General features: G+C 50.2%; 2 protein-coding genes across 3 annotated transcripts in view; one reads left to right on the plus strand and one right to left on the minus strand.

Annotated features, from left to right (window-relative positions):
- Positions 1-555: 555 nt before the first annotated feature.
- Positions 556-18,319, plus strand: LOC114619956 (nuclear envelope pore membrane protein POM 121). Its single transcript, XM_028765901.1, has 13 exons — positions 556-1,165; positions 2,337-2,552; positions 3,144-3,302; positions 5,954-6,034; positions 7,581-7,752; positions 9,002-9,093; positions 9,822-9,895; positions 10,207-10,331; positions 10,435-10,537; positions 10,956-11,129; positions 11,764-13,389; positions 15,707-15,829; positions 16,297-18,319. The coding sequence occupies exons 1-13, from the start codon at positions 591-593 to the stop codon at positions 16,392-16,394; spliced, it is 3,618 nt and encodes a 1,205-aa protein (XP_028621734.1). The 5' UTR covers positions 556-590; the 3' UTR covers positions 16,395-18,319.
- Positions 17,658-24,101, minus strand: part of Nsun5 (NOP2/Sun RNA methyltransferase 5) — a 7,403-nt gene continuing 959 nt past the window's right edge. The window contains exons 3-10 of one of the 2 annotated variants that reach the window (XM_028765902.1): positions 22,999-23,173; positions 22,811-22,919; positions 20,595-20,733; positions 20,389-20,504; positions 19,356-19,534; positions 18,972-19,182; positions 18,758-18,901; positions 17,658-18,582 (exon numbers count right to left, since the gene is read on the minus strand). In XM_028765902.1, coding sequence (XP_028621735.1) covers positions 18,474-18,582; positions 18,758-18,901; positions 18,972-19,182; positions 19,356-19,534; positions 20,389-20,504; positions 20,595-20,733; positions 22,811-22,919; positions 22,999-23,173 — 1,182 coding nt within the window. In that variant the 3' untranslated portion in view covers positions 17,658-18,473. The remainder of the gene's footprint in view (positions 18,583-18,757; positions 18,902-18,971; positions 19,183-19,355; positions 19,535-20,388; positions 20,505-20,594; positions 20,734-22,810; positions 22,920-22,998; positions 23,174-24,101) is intronic. The other variant, XM_028765903.1, reaches the window with a different exon arrangement.

Genomic DNA, 24,101 nt, shown 5'->3' on the forward strand with positions numbered 1-24,101 from the left:
CCACGCAGGGCCTGATTGACTTTTTCCAATACAGGGTCTGATTGATCGGGTTTTGTTTTAGACAAGGAGGGTCTCACTAAGTAGCCCAGGTTTACTTAGAACTCGGGATCCCCCTGCCTTCACCACTCACATGCCGGGATTACAAACGTGTGCCACCAATGTCGGCTCTGTGCCTTGATTTCTAACACCACTCTTCCGCAGTCCAGGAGCATCAGGGAAACCTCAAGCGTCAAATTCGGCTGTAAGACGGGCTGTACTTTCTTCTCTCTTTCCTTATTTTTTAGTTTTTGCTGTTTTGAGACAGGATTTATGTCTCTATGCCGCTCTGGAACTCTCTCTGTGAACCAGGCTAGGCTCAAACTCACGGAACTCCTCCTGCCTCTGCCTCCCGCGTGCTGAGATGAAAGGCGTGTACCAATACGCCTACCCAGGCTGTATTTTTCAAACCGCGGCTCTCGCGCCGCGCTCCGCAAGCTGCGGCCGTTCCTCTTTTCACCCGGCGCGCCGCGTCGAGGACAGTGACGTAGGCGGCGTCGCGCGGCGCGGTGTACCCTGGGATATTTAAGTCCGCTCCGCGGCGCGGAGCCGCGATGTCTCCGGCGGCTCCGGCGGCTGCGGCGGCTGACGGAGGCGAGCGGCGGCGCCCCCCGTTGGGCGTACGGGAAGGCCGGGGCCGGGCCCGCGGCTGCGGAGGACCAGCGGGTGCCGCGGCACTCGGCCTAGCGCTGCTCGGCCTCGCGCTCTACCTAGTGCCCGCGGCGGCCGCGCTGGCCTGGCTGGCCGTGGGGGCGAGCGCGGCCTGGTGGGGCCTGAGCCGAGAATCCCGCGGCCCGAGGGGCCTGTCGTCGTTCGTGCGTGACTCGCGCCGTCACCCGCGGCCCGCTCTCACCGCTTCACCGCCTCCGGCCAAGTCGCCAGTCAACGGTAGCCTCTGCGAACCCCGCAGCCCGCTTGGAGGCCCCGACCCCGCTGAGCTATTACTCATGGGCAGCTACCTGGGCAAGCCAGGCCCGCCCAAGCCTGCCCTCCCGCAGGACCCTAGGGACAGGCCGGGGCGCCGCCCACCCTCACGCTCCCCGCCGGCGGCGGCGGCCCAGCGAGTCCACCACGCCTACCCCGCGCTCCCCACCCCACTTTTGCGGTCCTCTCGGAGGCCGCCCCACCGGTAAGCCCGGCGATCTTCCCAGGGTGGCTCTCTGAGGCTGATGATTTAACCTAGGGCTCAACCTGAAAATCCAATTGATCTCACCTTCCTTTCCCCCTTCTTTTTATCCCTACGCCCTTTCTCCTTTTTTCCATGACTCTCCTTTCTCTTTACTCTTTTTCTTCTTTAAGGTAGGATATTTGGTGGCGTAGGCTGTCTGTTCTCAAACCCTTTTTTTTGCCTGAGCCTGTCCTTGAACACATCCTCCTGTCTCCACTTGGGTGAGGAGTTCACGGACAGGATTGGAGGTTCGCACCAGGTTGTATGCTGTGCTGGGATCGAACCCACAGCTTCATTCTTAGCAGACAAGCATCCTATCCATTCCCTAGCCTTTTGTTTTGTTTGTTTTTGTTTGGAGACAGGATCTCATGTAGCTTGAACTCACTCTGTAGGTGAGGGTGACTTTGGACTACAGATTCTCCTGCCTCCACCTACTAAGTGCTGGGATTACAGGTGTGCTCCACTGCACTCAGCCCAGATTCTGGATAAAAGCATTTTTTTTTTTATTGGATATACATGTGGAGATCAGAGGACAGCTTGCTGGAGTCTTTTCTCACCCTCCACGTGAGTCTGAGATTGATCTCAGGTCATCAGGTTTGGCAGCAAGCTCCTTTACCCACTCAAGACATTTCACTGTCCTTGATAAGTCTGCTTAGTTGAGGTGATGAATACCTGTTAATGTTCGATTTTTGTTGTGAATTGGTGATTGGTGAACACAAGTTAGGGGAAAAAAAACTATTCCTACACATTCCAACTGCATGTGATTTTCCTCCGAATTACCTGTATGGGCAAGGTTTTCAGTTTCCCTCTTAATTTAATGAAATCTGTGATAGAGACAGCCATTAAACAACTGATATTTTCTGCCTTTGGATGAAATGGGAGAAATTTGCCATAAAAATGCTATGTTCCCTGTTGCTTAGAGAAATGTAAAATCTGAGCTGTTAGCGTCACAGAGTGCTTTGTCTGGCATGCACACATCCCTGGGTTCCATTGCTAGCACTGTCAAATGAGAGAGAAGTTGATATTCTCTGGAAGAGAAGTGTTAATGCCTCTTGTTTCTGCCGTCAGTTGGATTTGGTGTTCTTTTCTAAGACTGTGGTTGCAGCATGTGTCTGTCTCCTGTTCTCCACAGAGATTGTGGGCCTTTATCCAGTCGGTTTGTCATAACACCTCGAAGACGATATCCCATTCAGCAAGCCCAGTATTCCTTGCTTGGGGCACTTCCAACTGTCTGCTGGAATGGTGGCCACAAGAAGGCCGTGCTGTCTGCACGGAATTCCAGGATGGTGTGCAGCCCAGTGACAGTGAGGATTGCCCCTCCAGACAGCAAGCTGTTTCGATCACCAATGTGAGTACGTGAGTGAGTGAGTGAGTGAGTAACTGAGTGTGTATGTGTGTGTGTGCGCGCATGTGTGTACGTGTACAAACTTGTGTGTGCAAGTAAGCACCTGTACCTGTGTGTGGAGACCCGAAGGCCTCAGGACTCTTTTATTGCTCTCACTTTTTTCCTTTCAGGCCAGAGTCTGTCTCATGTTTCCATAGCTACTCCAGCCCCAGCTGTCCTTTTCCCCTTGGAGCTGGGTTTATAGGGTATGCAGGATACCTGGATGGTTGCATGGGTCCTGGGTCTAAACTCCAATCCCTGTGATTGTTTACCTCTCAGTCCATTTCTCTAGCGCACGCACACACACATTCATAGACCAGGCTTGCCTAAAATTGACTGAGTAGCTCAAGCTGTCCCAAGACTCAGGATGGTCTTCCTGCTTCTCTCTCACTGCTGGGATTAAAGGCACAAGCTGCCATGCCAGTCTTAGTAGTCATGATAGTTTCTACCCGTAGATGAGTTAAGGTTTTGCTTGTCGTTTAGCTTCTGGTTTCTGTTTTGTCCATGCGTGGTAGTTAAAATATCCTATCTCCAGAATATTGTCTTTCATTATAGGCCAGAGCAGATACTCGACACAACACTGTCTTCAACATCAAGTAACACCCCAGACCCTTGTGCGAAGGAGACTGTGCTGAACGCCCTCAAGGAAAAGAAGAAAAGGACAGTGGCGGAGGAAGACCAGCTGCACCTTGAAGGCCAGGAAAACAAGAGAAGGTAACGGGTGGTCTCTGTAGTGTTAAACTGCCTTCCTGGGGTGGGAGACCCCAGAGAATTTTAAGTGTGGTGATTACCATGGAGGTGTAGAGGCCAGCTCCAGTATGAGCCTTGGAGCAGCTTGGTAATAGCGGCTTTAATACTGATTACCTCTTAAGGCACGGATTAGGTAAGTTTCAATCCTCCTGCACTTAAACCTGCATTGGCATTGTGGCCCTCACCCAACACCCAACCCAACTCAACTCACCCTTCCTCTCCCAGTGTTCTGAGGTAGAGTATACTCTACGCCCCGAGCTAGCCTTGAACTCCTGGGCCCTTCTACCTCAGCCTGTATGACCAGCTATCTGCCTGGGATACTAATCTGTTTTATTTTCAAAAGTAAATGCTCAAAGTTTTCCCCTGTAGTTGTGTGGTTCTGTTTGTTTTTGTTGTTGTTTGAGTTAAATACCAATAGTGTTGTTGAATGAAAGGCATAATAGGTCTGTCAGTGATGAACAGAACCAATTTCCTCTTTAGTATCTGAAAATTTAGTGAGATAAAGACAGCAGCTTCCTGTGTGTGCAAAGGGAAGGTTAACGAGGGTCATTAGGAGATGACCTTTGTTTTAATTGGTGGTTGTTTTGTGGTCCTGGGGAAGAGACTTCGGGCCTACTGCATGCTATGCAAGTGTTCGCCTGCCGAGCCACAGCCCCCTAGTTCCTCAGTGTACAATTCTAGGCAGAGGCTATACCACTGACCATATACCCAGCCCTCTGCATTTTTTTTATAATTCAACAAATGCTTATCAGGCACCTATTGTGTGCTAGGCCCTACTCCTCTTCCTTATGGGATTTTCAAGGCAAACAAATTTGTGTGTTCACATATATACATAAGCAGATACACACGTATATATAGGTAGGTGTGGGGGGTTGGGATTTTAAATTTTATTTTCTTACTACTTTTTTATATGCTTGGTGCCCATGGAGTTCAAAAGAGTTCAGAAGTTCAGAGCTCCTGAAACTAGAGTTACGGATATAAGAACCTTAGTGTAGGTGCTGGGAATCAACCCTGGGTCCTCTGCAGAAACATCCAGGGCTCTAAACTACTGAGCCATTTCTTCCAGCCTCAACTTCTGAAATTAAAATTACATTGTATTCATTTAATTGTGTGTGGGGGAGGGGGTCCAGAAGGCGTACACACTTGCCACAGAAGATATGTGGAAGCCAGAGAGCAACGTGGAGGAACTGGTTCTCTCCTCCTGCCGTGTGGGCCCAGGATAGCATTCAAGCCATCACCCTACACACACCGGCCCAGCTCTCCAGCCCTACTGTATTTTATTGGCCTGAGTGTATTTGAGTCGGGCTTGCTCTGTAGCCCTGGCCTACCTCTTGCTATCTAGATCAGGCTGTCTCAGAGCTTAAGGTCAGTCTCTTCTCCATGAGCCAACACTCCTTGCAAGGCTACTTATTTAAATGGCTAACAAGGTAATTACAGATTATAAGTGTATGAGAGCCAGAAGGACAGTGTTAGGAATGAGGAGGCCTCTTTTAGGACACGGTGTACCACACATCTAGGAAGAATAGCTGCAGCCATCATCCCCTATGCCTGGACTACTCATAACTGACAGATTTTCAATTGATCATTTCCAATACTGGATGACAAAAGGAAGTGAAGGAGATTTTGCTCTTGATTTCTTTTTGAGACAGAGCTTTTATAGCCCAGGCCAGCTTGTAATTCACTATGTAGTCCAGGCTAGACTGGAATTCATAATCATTCTGCCATAGCCTCCCAAGTGCTGGGGTTATATATGCGCATTACCATGCCTCACACTAGTTAGGGAAATCTTACTGGCACTTGCATGTATAGACTACAGGATATTAGAGGAGTTGCAGGAATGGCAAGTAAGCTGATGCCCCATAGCTAAGCAGGAGTGACGGCCAATGGCCAGGGAGGAAATGACAACTGTTGTATCGTGACCCCGGTGCACCTGTAGCTGAAGATTCAGTGGTTTTCCTGTAGTTGGAATGTAGCAGTGATCACTGACACTGTGTGTACCCTCTGTGTGTGATGTATAGGGGTTTCCTTACACCTTTGGATGTATGTGAACTGCTACCTGTAATGTAGCTAAACTTATGATTGTAGTATCTTGATACAAAATTAACCACTAAAAACCTGATAAGTGTGTGGGGTGTGGTAGCTGGCACTTGTAACCCAAGCACCATGGAGGGCTGAGCCAGAAGGGTTGGAAGTTTAAACACAGCCTGAGGCTATGTACTATGTAATGGTGTAGTTTCGGCAGAATAACAAGAACTTGATTCAAAATGTTTCTCCTTGTGGTACACTTGAATAGTTGAGGCATTTTGGAGAGTTTTGATTGTTTCTTAGTTACTAGGTCAATCTTATAGCAATGTATTTACAGAACTGAATGGTTTGAAACAAATTTTCTTGTTTAGCATGAAACATATACTCTATAGAGGTGGTGCTGGGCCCCAGGAGTATGAAGAAATGCTTTGTTTTCTTACATGTTTGTATGTGAGTTGGTTCACACATGGCGGTCAGAGCACAGTTTGTGAGGGTCAGTTCTCCTGTTCCACTGTGTAAGGTCCAGGGAATGAAAGGGGCTGGGAGGACAGGCACAGTGTTTCATGGAGGACTTTCTTGATTTATCACAGGCGCCATGATAGCAGTGGGAGTGGACATTCAGCATTCGAGCCCCTTGTGGCCAACGGAGTCCCTGCTGCGTTTGTGCCTAAGTAAGTGTGATCCTCGGTGACAGAATGCTGCTGCTTAGGAGAGGTGCTTCTGACCGCGGCTGCGGCTGCACTGTGTCCACCTCACACGCTCATCTGCAGGAACATTCGAATTGCCAGGACTAGATGGTTCCTCTCCAGTTTCTTTTCAGGTTTTTCCATTAATATGAGTGAAATACCTAGAGGGCCCGTGTTAAATGACATTTTTGCATGCATGCATATATATATATATGTGTGTGTGTGTGTGTGTGTGTGTGTGTGTGTGTGTGTATGCATATATATGGTGCTAATGTTGCAGACTGTATATAATGGCTATGTATATATCGCGCTAGTTAGTGTTGTGGTGATCTTTCTGAAGTAAGCACTCTGATACCTGCAGTCACTAGTTGACTGAACCAAGGCAGCTCCTAAAAGACCTTGCTCATGGGTCACTTCGTGGTCTCATCTTCTGCTCATCTAAACTACGAGGTGAGATCAACAAGCAAGTGTGATTTTACAGACGCATGAGTAGTCAGGTCGTTTTAAAGGCGTACTATATTGACAGGTGTAAGCGTTTGTGTTCAGGTTGTTAAGGGCAACAGCCTGTTGGTTTTCCAGGTATTCTGTTCCAAAGTAGCAGTTGAAATGATGCTTAGAAATGGGCGGTCAAGCGGTGCTTTATGGGAACCACGGAGTAGATCAGTAAGTCAGCGTCTACGGCTTGCTCTGTCTCACTCTACTCACTAACATGCTACAGTTGACCCTTCGCAGACGGATCACGGCTTCTGCAGTACGTGAAGTGCTGTGATACGGAATGTCTCTACAGTTGAGTTTAAAATGTGTGAGAGAAAGTTTACATGGAAATAGGTTCTAGTGTGGTGAAAAGGCTTTCTCAAGCCTTGTACTCAGTTCACTGTACTGCACTGTGGGAGACTTGAACACACTGTGGACCACTGAGGTATGAAAGGCCCTTCAACCGAGAAAGGTTGGAGAGGAGGCTCTGAAGGCTCCAGCCTACAGGACTATCTCAAGGAAGCACAGGTCTCTGGGAGCTAGCCAAGATGATGGCATGCTAAGTGGAAGGAGGGGACAAAGGCTGGCTCTGCTGCAGAGGATGTGCAGGAAGAAAGAAGACGCACACTTTGCTGCAGTCGTCAGTGAACTGGTTTGCAGTTGATGCGGGTTGCCCTGGGAAATGATAAGAGGACCATACCATAGCAGGGCTAGGTAACTTAGGTCGACCAGAAGGATTATGGGAGATTTCTCTTTTGGTTGGAGGTTCAACTCTGATTTTTCTCTTAGCAGCTTCATTGAGGGATCATTGACAGATGTTAAACTGTTGTCCCCATGACGCCACAGTCAAGGTCTGACCCTTCCTCTTTGTGTTTCCCATGCTGTGCTTTACCCAATCACTTTGTCTGATACAGGCAGCCATACCGTCTGCTGATAGTGCCCATGCGCTGGACCTTGTGATCGTCTTTCAGGCTTATTCAGAAAGGTGTGTCACCATGGAGGAAATAATAGAACAACACACCTGCAGTAGCATATGTACACTTCTTCTTTCTGTTAGGCCTGGCTCCCTGAAGAGAAGTCTGGCTTCCCAGAGCTCAGATGACCACTTGAACAAACGGTCTCGCACGTCCTCTGTGAGCTCCCTGACGAGTACGTGCACAGGAGGCATCCCCAGCTCCAGCCGCAATGCCATCACCAGCTCCTATAGCTCCACCCGTGGCGTCTCACAGGTATGTCTCAGGGCCACAGGCAAGAGATGCAGCCCACCCTCTGTTGCTTTGCACTGAGCCTGTCTGTAGGCTAACCAGAATACAAAGCCTTAAGTAGCAAATAAACAGAAAGCAAACATGGTACAAACAGAGCAACCTGCAGATGGACCAATGAAAAACAGTGCAGTAAATGGTACTGATTTAGTTGAAACGGTTTGTTAAGTTTGGAACATAAAGAAGATTTATAGGCATCTAGAATTTGGTGTAAGTTTTGATACATGCAGTAGTTGTCATTCTTGTGTAGAGTTAGTGTCCATAAGTAGGGAAGCCAGGTAGCTCCACTGTCAGGCACACCTGGGATTCAGTGTTACACTAGGAGCTGCACAGGCTCCTGCAGGTAGATCAGTCACCTTTTGTGTTTGCTTTTGTTTTTGAGACGAGGTCTCATGTATCCCTGGCTGTCCTGAAGCTCAGGCTAGGCTTGAACTAGTACTGATCCTCCCGCTTCTGCCTCCCAAATATTAGGTTTTCAGCTTGCACCACCGTGCCCAGCTTGTATTTTTTAATATTCATATTCATGGAATGTCAGAATCTACAAAAATAGAGGGTGTACTTTTTACTACACCGTTTTTACCGTAGATGATTTTTATTGAAATATATAATGAATCCAAGTATTACCTTTTTTTTTTTTAATTTCTTTTTTTAAGGTTTATTATTTTGCAGTGTGTGGTGGAATATTCTAACAAGACCAGCCTGGTCTACATAGTAAATTGCCACCAGGGCTATGCAGTGAGACATGGTCTCAAAAAGAAGAAAACTTTTTATTTTTGAGCTTGTGTGAGTTTAGGGGCACCACATGCATGCAGGTGCTCACAGAGGCCAGAAGCATCCAATCTCCTAGAAATAGGGTTACAGTACTTGTCAGCAGTCTGGTGTGGATGCTGGGAACCAAACCTGGGTCCTCTTTAAGAGCAGCAAGTGTTTCTTAACCATTGAGCCGTCTCTCCAGCTTCTCAAAAAGATTATTTGTAGTTTTGCTGTCTTTTTTTCTTTTTTAGTTTTTTGAGACTTAGTCTCTTAATAGCCCTAGATGTTCTGGAACTCACTATGTAGACCAGGCTGGCCTTGAACTCACAGAAATCCACCCACCTCTGCCTCCCTAGTGCTGGGATTAAAGGTGTGTGCCTTTCTGCCTGGCCAGTTCAGAATACCTGCCTGCATAGCCGCATAGTGAGTAATAGTCTCAGATGTGTCTCTCCTGGACTTGCAGCTGTGGAAGAGGAGTGGTCCCACCTCGTCTCCCTTCTCCAGCCCAGCTTCCTCCCGCTCCCAGACGCCGGAGAGGCCAGCCAAGAAGACAAGGTGATCACCGTTGCCTTCTGGTCACTTTGTGTGGACAGGGGCAATGGGCTTAACAGGGATTAGTTGTCGGGCTGCTTTCTCTGACTCAGCAAATCAAAGAGTCAAACCCTTGAAGAGCAGCAAAGTGCCTGCTAGAGAGTTGTGTCCTTGTCCTACAGTGTGAGCAGCTGATGGTTGGGGTCCCTTCTCTGTCTCATACTCCAGTGGGAGTGGTGCAGAGGCCACTGGGAGTGGAGTGCAGAGTGGACCGGGACAGCAGGGAGCCTGGCCCCAGCTCACCCTTCACTGGCGCTCGGCTCCCTCGGGGATCAGGTCTGTCTGTGTCTGGCCCCACCTGCCACCCAGCCTTTTTTATTTTCCCTGTCTGTCTGTCTGTCTGTCTGTCTGTCTGTCTGTCTGTCATGGGCCTGCTTTCTTACCAGCTTCACTCCTCGCTTCTAGCACTAATGCGCTGTTAGAGCCTAAAGATGCAGTCTGGGGCCCTGGACGTGACAGGCTCTGAGTAAAGCTTTGCAGATTCTTGTTCTCTATTTGATTAAAGGCTGGTTGCTCATGGCCTCTGTCAGCTGCCTGCCTTTGTTTCTACAAGAACTGTAGCATGGTGATAGACTGACACCTAGAGCCATGGTCTTTCTAGACTTTGCCCATGTAGGAGTGTGCTACTGTGTGCGTGAGGTGCCCTGATGCCTCCAGGCCTTCTCAAAATCTAGCTTTCACAATCCCCACAGAGAGGAGGAGCCATGTCAGCAGTCCAGTCCTTCAGCGCCCTTGGTGACAGACAAGGAGTCCCCAGGAGAAAAGGGTAAGTTGAGAAGCCATGGGGACTGAGAGTAGCATTTACAGTGGAAGTTAACCGTGTTGCTCTGTGTGGGGTATGGAAGAGTCTGGCCCTTTGGAGAAAGGCAGCACACAGTCCACCGCAGAGTGTGAGGACTACCAGGCTGTGAGCTCAGTGTTGGGCTCTGAGGACTGGGGTCACAGCTGTCCCAGAAGCAGTTGTAGTTGTGTGCACCTTTGGAATGACATTGCAGGAACTTTCAGAAAACAATCTCTTCCAATAAAACTGTCTTGTCCTTGAGTAGGGAGGCCAGCAACCCTGGTTTCCGTCTGTAGTTACAGATACAGCCACTGGGAAGAAGCAGAGCTTGTGGACTTCCCCACCCACTCCTGGCAGCTCAGGGCAACGCAAACGCAAGATTCAGCTGCTGCCCTCCCGGCGAGGGGACCAGCTCACCTTGGTAGGTCTTGTCCATCCTTCCCAGCTCTTAGTCTCAGGGAGTCTGGGGTAGGTTTCTCCAGCTTCTAGGGGTTGGCCTAACCTATCTCTCTTCTCTTGGGCAGCCTCCACCCCCTGAGCTTGGCTACTCCATCACTGCTGAAGACCTGGACATGGAGAGGAAAGCCTCACTGCAGTGGTTTAACAAGGTCTTAGAGGAGAAGCCGGGTAAGGCTGGAGCACAGCATGCTCCACAGGGTCTCTGTATTTGTTTCAGTTTTCCGTGGAAGAGAAGTAGAATACTTGATTTTCCATTTAGTTTTGAGTCTCATTATCCAACTATCTTCAGAGTTAATCCTCCTCCTGCTTCAGCCTCCAAAGTTTAGGGTTCCAGATGGGGGTACCATTACAACCAGCTCTTGGGAGTTTTGTTCTCCCTGATTCCACTAGGGGTCTTATTACAGGAACTGTCACCAATACTTTCCTGTGGGACATGGAAGTTCTGTTGTTTGTGAAAATAGTGTTACTGTGTAACTGGTTAGCCTCCCATTCTGCCTGCATTTCTGAGTGCTGGAGCACAGGCCGTGAGCCACCAGTGAGGTCAGGGAAGGGACTCCCATGTAAAGAGCTTGTCTTTCCTCTCCAGATGATGCCTCCACCTCAGCCACTGACAACCCCTCTGCCACCAGCCCTCCCTTCACATTCACCCTGCCTACTGTGGGCCCTGCTGCTTCATCAGCCTCCCTCGCAGCTCCCAGCTCTAACCCACTGTTGGAGAGCTTGAAGAAGATGCAGGAGTCTCCGGCCCCATCCTCCTCAGGTAAGCAGAGGAGTGTGCCCTGGAATTACAGGCTTTTGACATGACTGGAGTCAGTTCACGGCTTCAGAATGCCCTGGAAGCACAGGGAGGACTGTAATAGCGGGTTCATGATTCAAAGGCAGCTGCCCTAGCCACCCTGAGTATGTATCATCAAGAAATTGAGGATGTTGTCTTCCTTGGGAGGTGTGAACAGGATGACCAAGATTTGCCCTGTAAGGTGTCAACAGCTTTCTGGACCCCAAGCCTAGAATAACTGAAATCCCTTTCTCTCTGGGTAAGGCTGGTGAACTTTGCCAGCTAGTGCCTTCATGCTACTGCACATAGACATGCTGTGTAGCTTCTGACACTAGAGCGCAGACATGACACTGCTTTGCTGGGTTGGTAGGATGGGTCTTTGTCAATAAACAGGCACATGTAGGTAAGGAAGTGCAGAGTTGCAGGATTAATGTTTTCCTTCATAATCACACATGCAGCCCCAGTGAGGCTCCCCAGCTTTCCCCTTCTGTCTTTAATGGAATCTGTGGATCACAAACGTCTTGAGTCCTGGCATGGTGGTGGTTTCTGGAGGGTGCAGGCATGCTGAGTGCCACCCTCAGGCATCCTCAGGACTCACCTCACTTCCTTCTCTTCCCAGAACCTGCTGAGGCAGCAACAACTGCAGCCCCTTCACCTCTGAAGACACCCAGCCTCCTGGCCCCTCTTGTGTCACCACTGACAGGGCCCCTAGCCAGCACCTCCTCAGACTCCAAACCTACAGCCACCTTCCTGGGGCTGGCTTCTGCTTCATCTACACCACCACTCACTGACACCAAGTCCCCTGGAGTCTCTCAGGCTGAGCAGTCTGTCAGCACCCCAGCCTCCACAGCTCCCTCCCCAACTCCAAAGCCCAGCATGCTGTTTGGGATGCTGAGTCCGCCTGCCAGCTCTTCCTCCCTTGCCACTCCTGGGCCAGCTTGTGCTTCTCCCATGTTTAAGCCCATTTTTCCAGCCACACCTAAAAGTGAGAGTGATAGCCCCCTGCCAGCTAGCTCCTCAGCCCCCACTACAGCTTCATCCAGCACCACCCTCCCCACGACGGCCGCCACTGCAGCTCCCACTTTCAAGCCCATTTTTGACAGACTGGAGCCATTTACAGCCATGCCCCTGTCAACTCCCTTCTCCTTGAAGCAGACAACTGCTCCCGCCACTACCACAGCCACATCAGCTCCTCTCTTCACTGGCCTGGGCACTGCCACCTCCACGGTGGCCCCTGGCACCACAGCCTCTGCCTCAAAGCCTGTGTTTGGCTTTGGTGTGACCACTGCAGCGAGCACTGCCAGTAGCACCATGACGTCCAGCTCCCAGTCTCTTCTGTTTGGGGGAGCCCCTGCTGTTACTACTTCCAGCTCCGCCCCAGCACTGGCCTCCATCTTCCAGTTTGGCAAGCCCCTTGCCCCAGCAGCATCTGCAGCAGGCACCTCCTTTAGCCAGTCCCTTGCCAGCTCTGCCCAGACTCCTGCCAGCAATAGCGGTGGCTTCAGTGGTTTCGGCAGCACCCTCACCACCTCCACCTCGGCCCCTGCCACCACCAGCCAGCCCACGCTGACCTTCAGCAACACTGTCACCCCCACCTTCAACATTCCCTTTAGCTCCAGTGCCAAACCTGCGCTCCCCACCTACCCTGGAGCCAACCCACAGCCCACATTTGGAGCCACCGACGGGGCCACCAAGCCAGCACCTGCCCCAAGTTTTGGCAGCTCTTTCACTTTTGGCAACTCTGTGGCCTCAGCTCCATCAGCAGCCCCAGCCCCAGCCACCTTTGGCAGTGCTGCACAGCCAGCTTTCGGGGGCTTGAAAGCTGCGGCCTCCACCTTTGGCACCCCTGCCAGCACTCAGCCAGCTTTTGGTAGCACCACACCGGTGTTCTCCTTTGGGTCAGCCGCCACCTCTGGCTTTGGTGCCGCCACCGCTGCCAGCACACAGACCACTAACAGTGGGAGCGGCAGCGCTCTATTTGGCAGCTCTGCGCCGTCCCCGTCCCCATTCACATTCGGGGGCTCGGCAGCTCCTGCTGGCAGTGCAGGCTTTGGGCTCAGTGCCACCCCAGGCACCAGCTCCTCCTCTGGAACTTTCAGCTTTGGATCTGGACAGAGCGGGACCACGGGCACCACCACCTCCTTTGGGGGAAGTCTGAGTCAGAACACCCTAGGTGCACCCAGCCAGAGCTCACCCTTTGCCTTCAGTGTGGGCAGTACAGCAGACAGCAAGCCTGTGTTTGGAGGTAAGACTGGCAAACCTTTTAAGGGTTAGTGCACACTAGTCTGCACTGTTACAGGCCAACTGGCAATCCAAACTAGCGAGGGGAGGAAAGGTTTCTGGAGGGTTGGAGACAGAGCTCAGTGGGTAAGACTTCCTGACCAAATTTAGTTCTAGCACCCACATGAGGTACTGTCAGCTGTCTGTAGCTGCAGCTTCACGTCTCTGATGCCTTCTTCTGGCCTCCACAGCACTGTAGTGTATGCATACATGCACTTGAAAAGATAGATCTGTGTATGGGTTTTTTGGCTGTGTGTATGTCTGTATACCACATCTGTGCTGATGCCTATAGCAGTCAGAAGAGGGTGTTAGACCTGGGACCTGTGAGCTGCCATGTGGGTGCTGGAAATTGAGTCTAGGTTCATGAGTGGAAGAACATGATGCCTGTGGTTCATGTGTTTGGTGTATACAGTCATCCTTAGCTTTATTCTATATGGTTACACATGCTTACACAGGAAGCACTCTTAACTCACCAAGCCATCTCCTCAGCTGTTGTCATTTATAGTGTGTATATGTGCATGCACGAATATGTGTACCTGCACGTTACCATGGTGCACAGATAGGGCTCAGAAGCCGGGTGGTGGTGGCTCACGCCTTTAATCCCAGCACTTGGGAGGCAGAGGCAGGCAGATTTCTGAGTTCGAGGCCAGCCTGGTCTACAGAGTGAGTTCCAGGACAGCCAGTGCTACACAGAGAAACCCTGTCTCGAAAAACAAAAGAACAAACAAAAACAAAACAACAACAACAAAAAACAAAAACAGGGCTCAGAATATAATTTTATGGAGTTGGTTCTCTGCTTTCCTCTTACTTCAATTCTGAGACTAAAACTCAGGTCACCAGACTTGTGCTGCAAGTGCCTTGACTCAGAGCCATCTCACCGGCTCCGTGTGTGTGAGTGTGTGTGTGTGTGTGTGTTTGATACTGTTTCGTAGTGTAACCCTGGCTGCCCTCAAATTCAAGATCTTCATACTTCATCCTCTCAGATGCTACAGTGATAGACATACACCCACTGCAGGCTGCAGGGGAGGGTCGTGTCAGGGCATGGAGGCAGAAGCAGGAATGGTGGGTTTATGAGCAGAGAATAAGGCAAGATTGGCTGGAGATTGCAAGGCTGGCAGAGTGCAAAGTTGGTCATAGCCAGGAGTCATTGTCTGGATTTTAAATGTTCAGAGAAGTCACAATAGAATTTCAAGCTTAAGGGGGAAGAGATCTCATCTGCTGTATACAGAGTGAATTTTGGCCCCTAAATGCCGCTAACTTCTTTGGTAAATAGGAGAGAAGCTCTAGTGAGTTGGGGAAGATGGCCCAGGGCAGGACGCAGGTCTGTTGAGTTGTCAGGAAGATGAGGAAGGGGATATAATGAGAGACAGTGGAAGGCTTGTTGACGTAGCTTGCAGAGGTTCAGGCGGCCTCTGGAATAAGTAGGTGGATGGAGCTGGGGAGACAGCTCAGTAGTCAAAGTGCCTGATGCTTGAAGTGTGAGAATCTGAGTTCAATCTCCTATGCAAAAAAGCTTGGTGAGGCGGTGGTAACCTGTAATCCCAATGCTGGGTGTGTGGAGGTAGGCAGAGCCCATAAACTCTATGGTCAGTCTAGCCAAAATAGCTCCAGGCCACCGAGAGACTCCTGAGACACCCAGTGTCAGCCTTTGGCTTTGGTACACTCCCACAGATGAGTACTATTCTGGTGCAAATACTCAAACACAACAGATAACACTCCAGCAGAGTTTGGGTGTATGTGTTGTTAGCACTAAAAGGTCATGAATCTTGTGAAGTCACTTAAGAATGGTGATGGGGAGGATCCTAGGGATGGGAAGTGATTGATCGACAGGTGACCTCCGAAGGACCAGAACTGTTAATAAGAGACTGGGACCTGAACCTCAGGAATTGGCCTGGGAGTGGTATTGCATGCCTGTCATCTCAGCACTTAGGCTTGGGCAGGAGGTTGGAGAGTTGAAGGCCAACCTGGGCTACATAGCAGAAGACCCAGTCTCAAAAATTGCTATTGGGTGTTTGAGGTAGGAAGGAAGAGAAGTGGTCTGGAAGCAGCATTAGAGCAAGACAGCGTTGAGACACAGCAGAACAGGGGCCATTCCCACAGGGCATCCTGGGAAGAAGAGGGACCCTACGAGATGAGCAAGAGGGAGGGATTACCTGACAGCCTCACTTTTACTGCAGTTGTGTAATGGAGGGGTGGCAGAGGCTGGCTTCATCAGCTCTGGGTGCTGGGGGATAGGCCTGATAACAGTCTAGTCTCTTAACTTTTCGGTCTCTCCTCTTTAGGCACATCCACGCCTACTTTTGGACAGAGTGCCCCTGCCCCAGGAGTAGGCACCGCAGGCAGTGGCCTCTCATTTGGGGCCTCTTCAACACCTGCCCAAGGCTTTGTTGGAGTTGGACCTTTTGGTAAGCAGCCAGTCTGTTGCCAGCATGGCATCCTTGTCCTTTGAATGAGGAGTGATTAGGAATATAGCAGGTTGCTGGCTCTCAGGGTCCAGGGAAGTTGGACAGCAAGAGTTGAGTCTTCTCAGGAAACTCACGTATTTGAGGAGCCAAGTGCTGGCGTTTATTTTTATGTGCGTTGGTATTTTCCTGCATGTTCATCTATGTGAGGGTGTCAGATTCCCTAGAACACGAGAGTGGTGAGCTGCTATGTTGGTGCTGGAAATTGAACTCAGGACTGCTAGAAGCAGCAGCCAGTGCTCTTAACTGCTGAGCTATCTCTCCAGCCCAGAGCTGTGAGGGCTCCCAACAGTTTCAGAAGCCCTAGTAGAACACTTAGGTTTCTGCTGTTGACTGACTTCCCAGATAAGGCAGCAGCACAGTGTCGGTGGTGGCAGCTTCCCTGATAAGGTCTCGTTAACTCTTTCCAGGATCAGGAGCCCCTTCGTTTTCCATTGGCGCGGGATCCAAGACCCCAGGGGCTCGACAGCGACTTCAGGCCCGAAGGCAGCACACCCGCAAGAAGTAGCCTGCCTCTTGTCTCCACTCCCCCATCCCTTGCCTGAATCTGGACCTCAGCACCTGCTAGGAAGAGCCTCTGACCCTTCAAATTCCATAGCAAACCCAGCCGGTCGCCAGGGTGGAAGTGGCAGCCTGGCCCTGTCTGTTCTAGAGGAAGCAAGTGCCCCAGGGAGGGGCAGAAGCCCGATACTTTACTTGAACAGTCACACTGGTTAGGCTGGAGAACTGAAAAAACATCTGTACATAGTGTCCTCTTGCTGCCCCAGCGCTTGTTTAGTGTGTAACCTAGGCAGCCTCCCCTTTCCGTGGGCTGCATCTCTGCCGGCACCCACTTGGGTCCCTAATGTACATCAGGTGGGACTGGGGAAACGGAATGTCCCTAAGCTTTGCCTGCTTGGCCTGGTCATAAGAAGTGGTTCTCTTCCTCTGATTCCTTCAGGGTCTCTCCCTATTTCTTGCTGCTTTGTCCTTCACCGGTCCTCTGAGATTCATTCCTTTTAAACGGCAGTGAATCTTGCTTTGCCTTGGAGACCCCAGTGGGCACTGTTCTGCCTCTTCTGCCAAGTCTGTTTTATCTTCAGCTCTCTGCTGATCCAGCCTCTAAAAGGTTGGTGGCTCAAGACTGTTAGCCTGGCAGAGCCAGGGGAGAAGTTCGCTCCAGGAAGTCCTGGGGCAGGTAGACCAGACCGCCCACCACTGCTTCTAGCTGCCTCTTCACCTGCCCGCTACCCCACGGGCCAGTTTGCCTCTCCGGGATTGTATTTTCCAGGCCTTGTACTGTGTTTGTCTGATGTTAGTGTGTGTCACTCCTTGAATCGAGTTTGGAGGAAGAACTGAATCGTATGTATGGCGGCATATTGGTAATGCCGGACTTGATATCACCTGGGCCCTCCCGGGCCTAGCTAATTGAATGCTGAAAGTGGCACCGCGTGACAGCCACAGGGCTGATTCCTGAATTCTCAATAGTGTTTTGACTTAAGGGCTGGCAGCCCAGGGGATGGAGCCTGTTGGGAGCAAAGACTTCCCTCTGTTGGTCCTCCCCACATAACCCACGCAGGCCACGGTGTCTTCTGCTCGTGTTTGGAGTTATAGATGAGTGAGCTACACGTTTAGAGTCCTTAGGTGTATTCTCAGAAGGGTCCTACCCAGCCTGTCTTTCCTTCCAAACTATACCACACCCTTTGGCCCCAGAGCCTGGCTGCCGTGTCCATCCTCTTTGGGAGAAGTATGAATGCGTGTGTCTAAATTAAAAGAAAAAAATATTTAAACATTTTTTAACAAAATAAAAATTTATTTTTGTATTTAAGCTAAATTGCCTTTTAAATTCCTTCAAGCTTGGTTCACTGAGGTGGTTAAGTATAAATGCTATTGAATAGTAGGAATTAGCTGTATAGTTATGCCTGTGTGAAGGAGGGGTGCATAGCCGGCCCCAGCAGCTCTCCTTGGGGTCAGAGCTCCTTCTAGACATGTCGTATAAGTGTAATTCTTATTTTATAAACGGTGTGATGTAGCTGTAACTGGTCCCCTTCCCTTTGTGACTGGGGTTGGATGTTTTATGGCAGGGGTTAGGCTGGGTTGTGTGGAGCTGGAGAAGAGCTGGACCTCAAGTCCCAAATGCCTGTGAGGATGGGTGGGGGTCTGAAGACCGAAGCCTCTACCTGTGCCTCAGGTAAGGAAGGGGCCTCCCTGCAATTCAGTCTGAGCTAATTACCTCAGCTCCACAGCAGGCCTGTATCCAGGGCCCCTGAAGAGGCGTCCTGGAGTAGCCTCGGTGTGTGAGCACATTTGTCCGTGCTCACGCTGGACAGGGACAGGGAGGCTGGGGCTTCCCACCACAGACTGAGTTCCTGTGAGTGTAGCTGAGATTTTTAGTATGAATGTGAGATTGTTCTTGCTTATGTCATTAAAAATAAAACTGTGATCTGTCATAAATCTGAGTTTGCCTTTTATTTGTGAAGCAAAGACCTTTCTTGACTGGTAGGACTGCCCAGTGAGGGACACAGAGTGCCAGGACATCATCACCCCTCCCAGACGAGCAGGGTCCCCACCGTAAGGATGGTTCTGCTGGCTGTGAGGCACTTAGTGCCTATGTACTTGGCTGTGTGCTGCCACCTGCTGCTCCTCTGCGTCTTCTCTTTCTCTTTGGGGCTTGGCTGAGAGGTTCTGGAGCCACTAAATTGGTCTGTGGGGCTGGGCTGGAAGAAGAGGCCAGAGGTTAGCAGATATGGCCCACACCTTAGCTCAGGAGGTAGAGGCAGATCTCTTAAAAAGGTTGAGGCCAGCCTGGTCTACCTAGATAGTAATTTCTAGGCCAACCAGGGTTACACAGATACTACCTCAACAAACCCAAACCCTCAGCTCCTCACTCACCTCGGCTCCACCTCTGCACGTTCAAACACAGCAATGAAGAAGCCACCAGTGAGAGTGGTCTCGGGGGAAGCCCGGAGGCAATGCTCAGACCCTGGAAAGGTACTCAGACCTCGGTGAGGCCATGTGGGTAGAACAGGAGCCAGTCTGTGGAGAAGGAGAAGCTCAGACCCTGGTGAGAAGCAACCTGGGACCTCTCAGACCTGGGGACCATTACCTGAATGTCCCTGAGTTCTGCTGTAGAGCCTCTTGGACCACGTCTTCATTCTCTTCTTGGCAAAGAGAACACGTGGAATAGACTAGGCGCTGCAGAGAGGGGAACCTGAGTGCATGGCACAGAGCCCGCTGCTGGAACCCTGCCAAGGCCTGCAAGCGCTCTTTGCTAGGTGTGCCTTCCCCACGTTCCTCCAGCTGCCGGCTCAGCATGCCTGTGGAAAAAGAGCTGCAATTATGAAGCCATTTCCACACCCAAATCCCCATTTTAGAGATGAGAGCATTTGCCTGTAGTCACAAGTCCGAAGTAACACCAAGACTAACTGGTAACCTCCAGTATCCAAGTTGCTGCAGGCCTACAACCACAGATACACTGTCCCCATCTCACCAGAGCCACTACAAGAAGGGTCCAGCAAGATGTACTGGACCTGGCTGTAACGCGGGTCAGAGGGAGAAACTGTCAGGAAGTCCTTCTCTGCTAACTCGCAGCAAGAGACCCCAGCCCGAGCCAGCAATGTAGCCATGGCTGCCAGCCGCTTAGCATCCTGGTCAAAAGCAAAGATCTTCCTAGGGAAGAGAGCAGAGGCATAATGAACTGAGAATTTCCTTTAAATTAAGACTTCTATGTGTCTGTCTGCCACATTGTCTGTGGAGGCCAGAAAACGATGTTGGAACCCAGGGAACTAGAGATACAGAGGTTGTGAGCCACCTGTCATGGGTGCTGAGTACTGACTGAACTCAGCTCCTGGAAGAGCAGCAAGTGTTCACTGAGCCATTCTGCTAACCCCTGAACTGAACATTTATGGAGCATGCAGGCCCACAGTTAGATAACATCAAATTGTAATGTGTGCTAAGCCAGGACACAGGTCTGGGGCATGTGGCTCAGCAACAGAGGGCTTACTTAGAATCCCCTAGTGAGAGGTTCTGAGTGTGGCTCAGTGGGAGAATGCTTACCTAGCATGCTTTAGGGGTTTACTCTCCAATACATTACCACCCAAAACCAAAAAGCTAGGACACAACATATTTAAACCGTGTACAGGGGTCACTGCCATAGATAACTAGCCCAGAAAGAACCCCAAGAGCTGAGGGGGTTTTGTCTCAAACCAATAGCCTGGCTTGGGATGAGGCTATGAGCTGCCAGAGACACTTAGTGAGACGTTCCCCTACAAAGGACAAGATTTGCCAGGCAGTGGTGGCGCACGCCTTTAATCCCAGCACTTGGGAGGCAGAGGGAGGCAGATTTCTGAGTTCGAGGCCAGCCTGGTCTACAGAGTGAGTTCCAGGACAGCCAGGGCTATACAGAGAAACCCTGTCTTGAAAAAAACAACAAAAACAAAAAACAAAACAAAACAAAACAAAAACAAAGGACAAGATTTGTTCCCAGCCCTCCCTCTGCCTCAAAGCTCATCACCAGCACTCACCCCTGGTTCTTCAGAAGGGCTGCAATGTAGCTGGTCTTGTTGCCGGGGGCAGCACAGGCATCAATGACATGGGAGCCCGGTGGGGGAGACAGCAGCACCGCTGGGAGGCAGCTGGCCTAGCGGGGCAGAAGATGGTAGGCAGCCCGGTGAGCACGGAGCCCTGCAGCCACTTTACTATACTTCCTCCCAACCTTCATCCTCCTGACCTTATCCTGTAGGATGAGATGGCCAGCACGGTAGAGCGGATGCTCGTGCAGATCTGTCTGTGCAGGAAATACAAGCAGCTCAGGCAGCAAGGGATCCAAGAGAAAATGTTGCCCTTTGAGAGTTCGCAAGTCCTCCAGGCTGGGAGGGGAAAAGCACTGGTTAGGGTTTGTTCTTCGTCTTTTTATTTTCTGTGTTTGGGTGCTTTGTCTGTGCATCAACATGCATGCAATGCCTGTAGAGGGCCAAAAGAGGGAGTTGGGGTCCCTAGGACTAGAGCTATCGATGGTGACTACCATGTGGGTGCTAGGAATCAAACTCTGGTCCTCCAGAAAAGCAGTCTGTGCCCTTAACCACTGAGCCATCTCACCTGTTTTTCATTTTTAAGAAAGATTTCTTGTTCTTTTAAATTATGAATGTATGTGTAGGTATATTCATGTGCAAGCAAATAACCCTGAGAGGCATCAGTGCCCCCTGCAGTAAGAGTTACGAGCCACACAACATGGTGCTAGAACAGAACTCAGGTCCTCTGCAAGAGCAATGTGTGTCCTTTAACTGCTGGGCGGAGTTTCTAGCTCTAGGTCTGGTTTATTTTTGAGGCAAGATCTGGAACTCAATCCCATCTCAGCCTCCCAGCGCTGGGATGATAGGTCTGTATTCTCATCCCCTGCCTCTAAGAAAAAGGGGCAGAAGTTGCAAGAGTCAGTGAGGTGGTTCACCAGGTAAAACAACTTGCTACACAAGCCTGACAACCTGAGGTAATGCCTGGAACCCACAGAGAGGCTGAGAAGACCCATCCTGCAAGCTTGTTTTCTGACCACAGGCACGTGGCATGTGCATGTCCTCGCATAACACACAATAATGAGAATTAAAAAAAAGTTAGGCTGCTGGGCAGTGGTGGCACACGCCTTTAATCCCAGCTCTTGGGAGGCAGAGGCAGGCAGATTTCTGAATTCAAGGCCAGCCTGGTCTACAGAGTGAGTTCCAGGACAGCCAGGGCTACACAGAGAAACCCTGTCTCGAAAAACAAAAACAAGAGTTAGGCTGCTGAGATTGTCTCAGTGGTTAAGAGCACTGACTGCTCTTCCAGAGGTCCTGAGTTCAAATCCCAGCAACCACATGGTGGCTCACAGTCATCTGTAATGGGATCGGATGCCCTTGTATGGGGTGTCTGAAGACAGCTACAGTGTACTTACATATAATAAATAAAAATAAAACCTTTGGGCTGGATCAAGCAGGGCCAGGGCAAGACAGAGAAGGAAAGGGAAAAAAAGAAAAAGAAAAAAAGAGTTTAAATTGGGTTGATACATCTATTTTATAAATGCTAACGGTGAGAACAGCGCTTCACATAAATATGTAACACAAAATGACACAAGTGTACTGGAGGCCATGTTAAAAACAGCTGGGAGTTTTGTCCTGATCCAAAATCTATCCAACTACTTCTTATAAAACTCTAGTCAACAAATCAAATACTAATTTTTTCATTTAGTTTTTGGTTTTGCTTTTTTGAGACAGAGTTTCTCTATATAGCCTTGGCTGACCTGGAATTCACTCTGTAGACCAGGCTAGCCAGGAACCCAGAGATCCCCGTGCCTCTGCCTCCCAAATGTTAAAGATGTGTGCCACCACTGCCTAGCCTGTGGTGCTTTCCCTTAGAGCTGAAGAGGTGTGACCTAGACAGGAGAGTGGAAAGGCGGGAGAGAGCAGAAAGACTACAGAGCAAACGCAGGGGCTCTGCACAGAATGCAGAACAAGAACTGCAAGAATACCAGGGTTCAGGGTAAGAAACAAACAGGTCTCAGAAGACGCAGAGAACGGCTGCTGGGGCTAGAGATGCGGCTCAGCAGTTAGGAGCACACACTGCTCACGCAGAGGACCGACATCCCGTTCCTAGCACCATGGGCATCAGCTCACCTGCCTAGCACCCCAACTCCAGAGGGTCCAAAGTCCTTTTCAGACCCATGCACATGTAGGTCATTTAAAACAAAAGTAACATCTTTTTAGAAAAGAAAGTAAATTCTGTTGGGAAAGTAGAAAAAATATCTAGAGAGAGCAGTCATTACCCCCCTCCTTCCTCCCTCATTACCCCACCCCTCCTCCCTCATTCACTATCCCTCCCCCTCCCCCTGCCCAGCCTCTCCTCTCACAGACCCCTACTTCCTTACAAATCTGGACATAGAGGAACGTGAAGGCGCCGGGCAGGATGCTCAGCTCTCACCTGGAAGCCCGACCCTGGTAGGAGAAACCTTGTCTCTTGAAATAATCGATGGCATCCTCAGGGCAGGTCTTGAGTGTATTCACACGCACGAACCGTGGTACCTGGTAGGCTGGAAGTCACAGCGGTGAAGTGGAGAGGAAGGCAAGCCCCTCCTGAGGGCCATCACCCTTCCCTCAGCTCCAATTCACCTTGGCCAGGTTTGGATCTCTCTTGCAACAGGTCCTCGTTTCGGCTCACACCCCGATGAACCTTGAGTCGGGCCAGCTCGGCCTTGAGCCTTGCCTGGTGCCGTCCCAGCAGAGCCTTCCATCGGCCTCCACCCCCTCGAAACCCCTTCCCCAGCAGCAATTCATATACTAGCACCTAGACAGAGAAAACCAAAAAAAACATTATTAACACCATAAAAACCTCCAGTGGGAGGAGTTAAGTACCTGTCCAGATGGTCATGTCAACAGAATTTTCTTGCCCAAGATCATATCAGAAATTAATAGCCTGATGTGTGGGGGCAAATATCTATAATCCCAGCAACATCAGATGCACACGCAAGAAACCTACAAGCTAACTGGGTAATGGTGCCTTTAATCCCAGCACTCAAGAGGCAGAGGCAGGTGGATCTCGGTGATTTCAAGGTCAGCCTGGTCTACAGAGTGAGTTCCAGAACAGCCTTGGTGACACAGAGAAACCCTGTCTCAAAAAAACAAAAAACAAAAACAAAAACAAAACAAAAACAAAGAGATGGCTCAGCGGTTCAGAGCGCTGACTGTTCTTCTAGAGGTCCTGAGTTCAATTCCCAACAACCACATGGTGGCTCACAACCATCTATAATGGGATCCGATGTCATCTTCTGGTATGTCTGAAGACAGCTGCAGTGTACTCATATAAATTAAATAAATCTTTAAAAAAAAAAATCCGAAGGAGGAGCAGCAGCAGCAGAAGGAAGATAAAGAGGAGGTGGAGGAGGTGGCTACAAGCTGAAGATCAACCTTAATTACCAATCTAAGACCTTCCTGAGCAACTCAGCAGAACCCCATCTCAAAGGCTGGGCACACAGCTCAGTAGAGTCTCCAAGGGAAGGGCTGAGGATGTGGCTCAAAATGTCTGCCTAGCATGTACCAGTTAACAGACTGAGAGTCAAGGCTCTGCAGTACAGTAGAAAGCTTGCTTAGTATCCACCAGAAAAAGAATAGGGGTTGCAGCTCAGCAATAAGCACCTGCCTAGATTCCCCTAATGAAGAGCTTGGTTTGTGGCTCAGTGGTAGAGCCCCTGCCTAGAATCCCCAGTGAGGGGGCT

This window comes from Grammomys surdaster, unplaced genomic scaffold (assembly GCF_004785775.1).
Source record: "Grammomys surdaster isolate TR1022 unplaced genomic scaffold, NIH_TR_1.0 166, whole genome shotgun sequence".
In the NCBI taxonomy this organism is placed as follows: domain Eukaryota; kingdom Metazoa; phylum Chordata; class Mammalia; order Rodentia; family Muridae; genus Grammomys; species Grammomys surdaster.

Coding starts and splice junctions, on each gene's coding strand:
- LOC114619956 (XM_028765901.1), top strand. CDS start 591: ATGTCTCCGGCGGCTCCGGCGGCTGCGGCGGCTGACGGAGGCGAGCGG. Junction 6,035..7,580: donor CCTGCTGCGTTTGTGCCTAA/GTAAGTGTGATC, acceptor TCTTTCTGTTAG/GCCTGGCTCCCTGAAGAGAA. Junction 11,130..11,763: donor TCCGGCCCCATCCTCCTCAG/GTAAGCAGAGGA, acceptor TTCTCTTCCCAG/AACCTGCTGAGGCAGCAACA.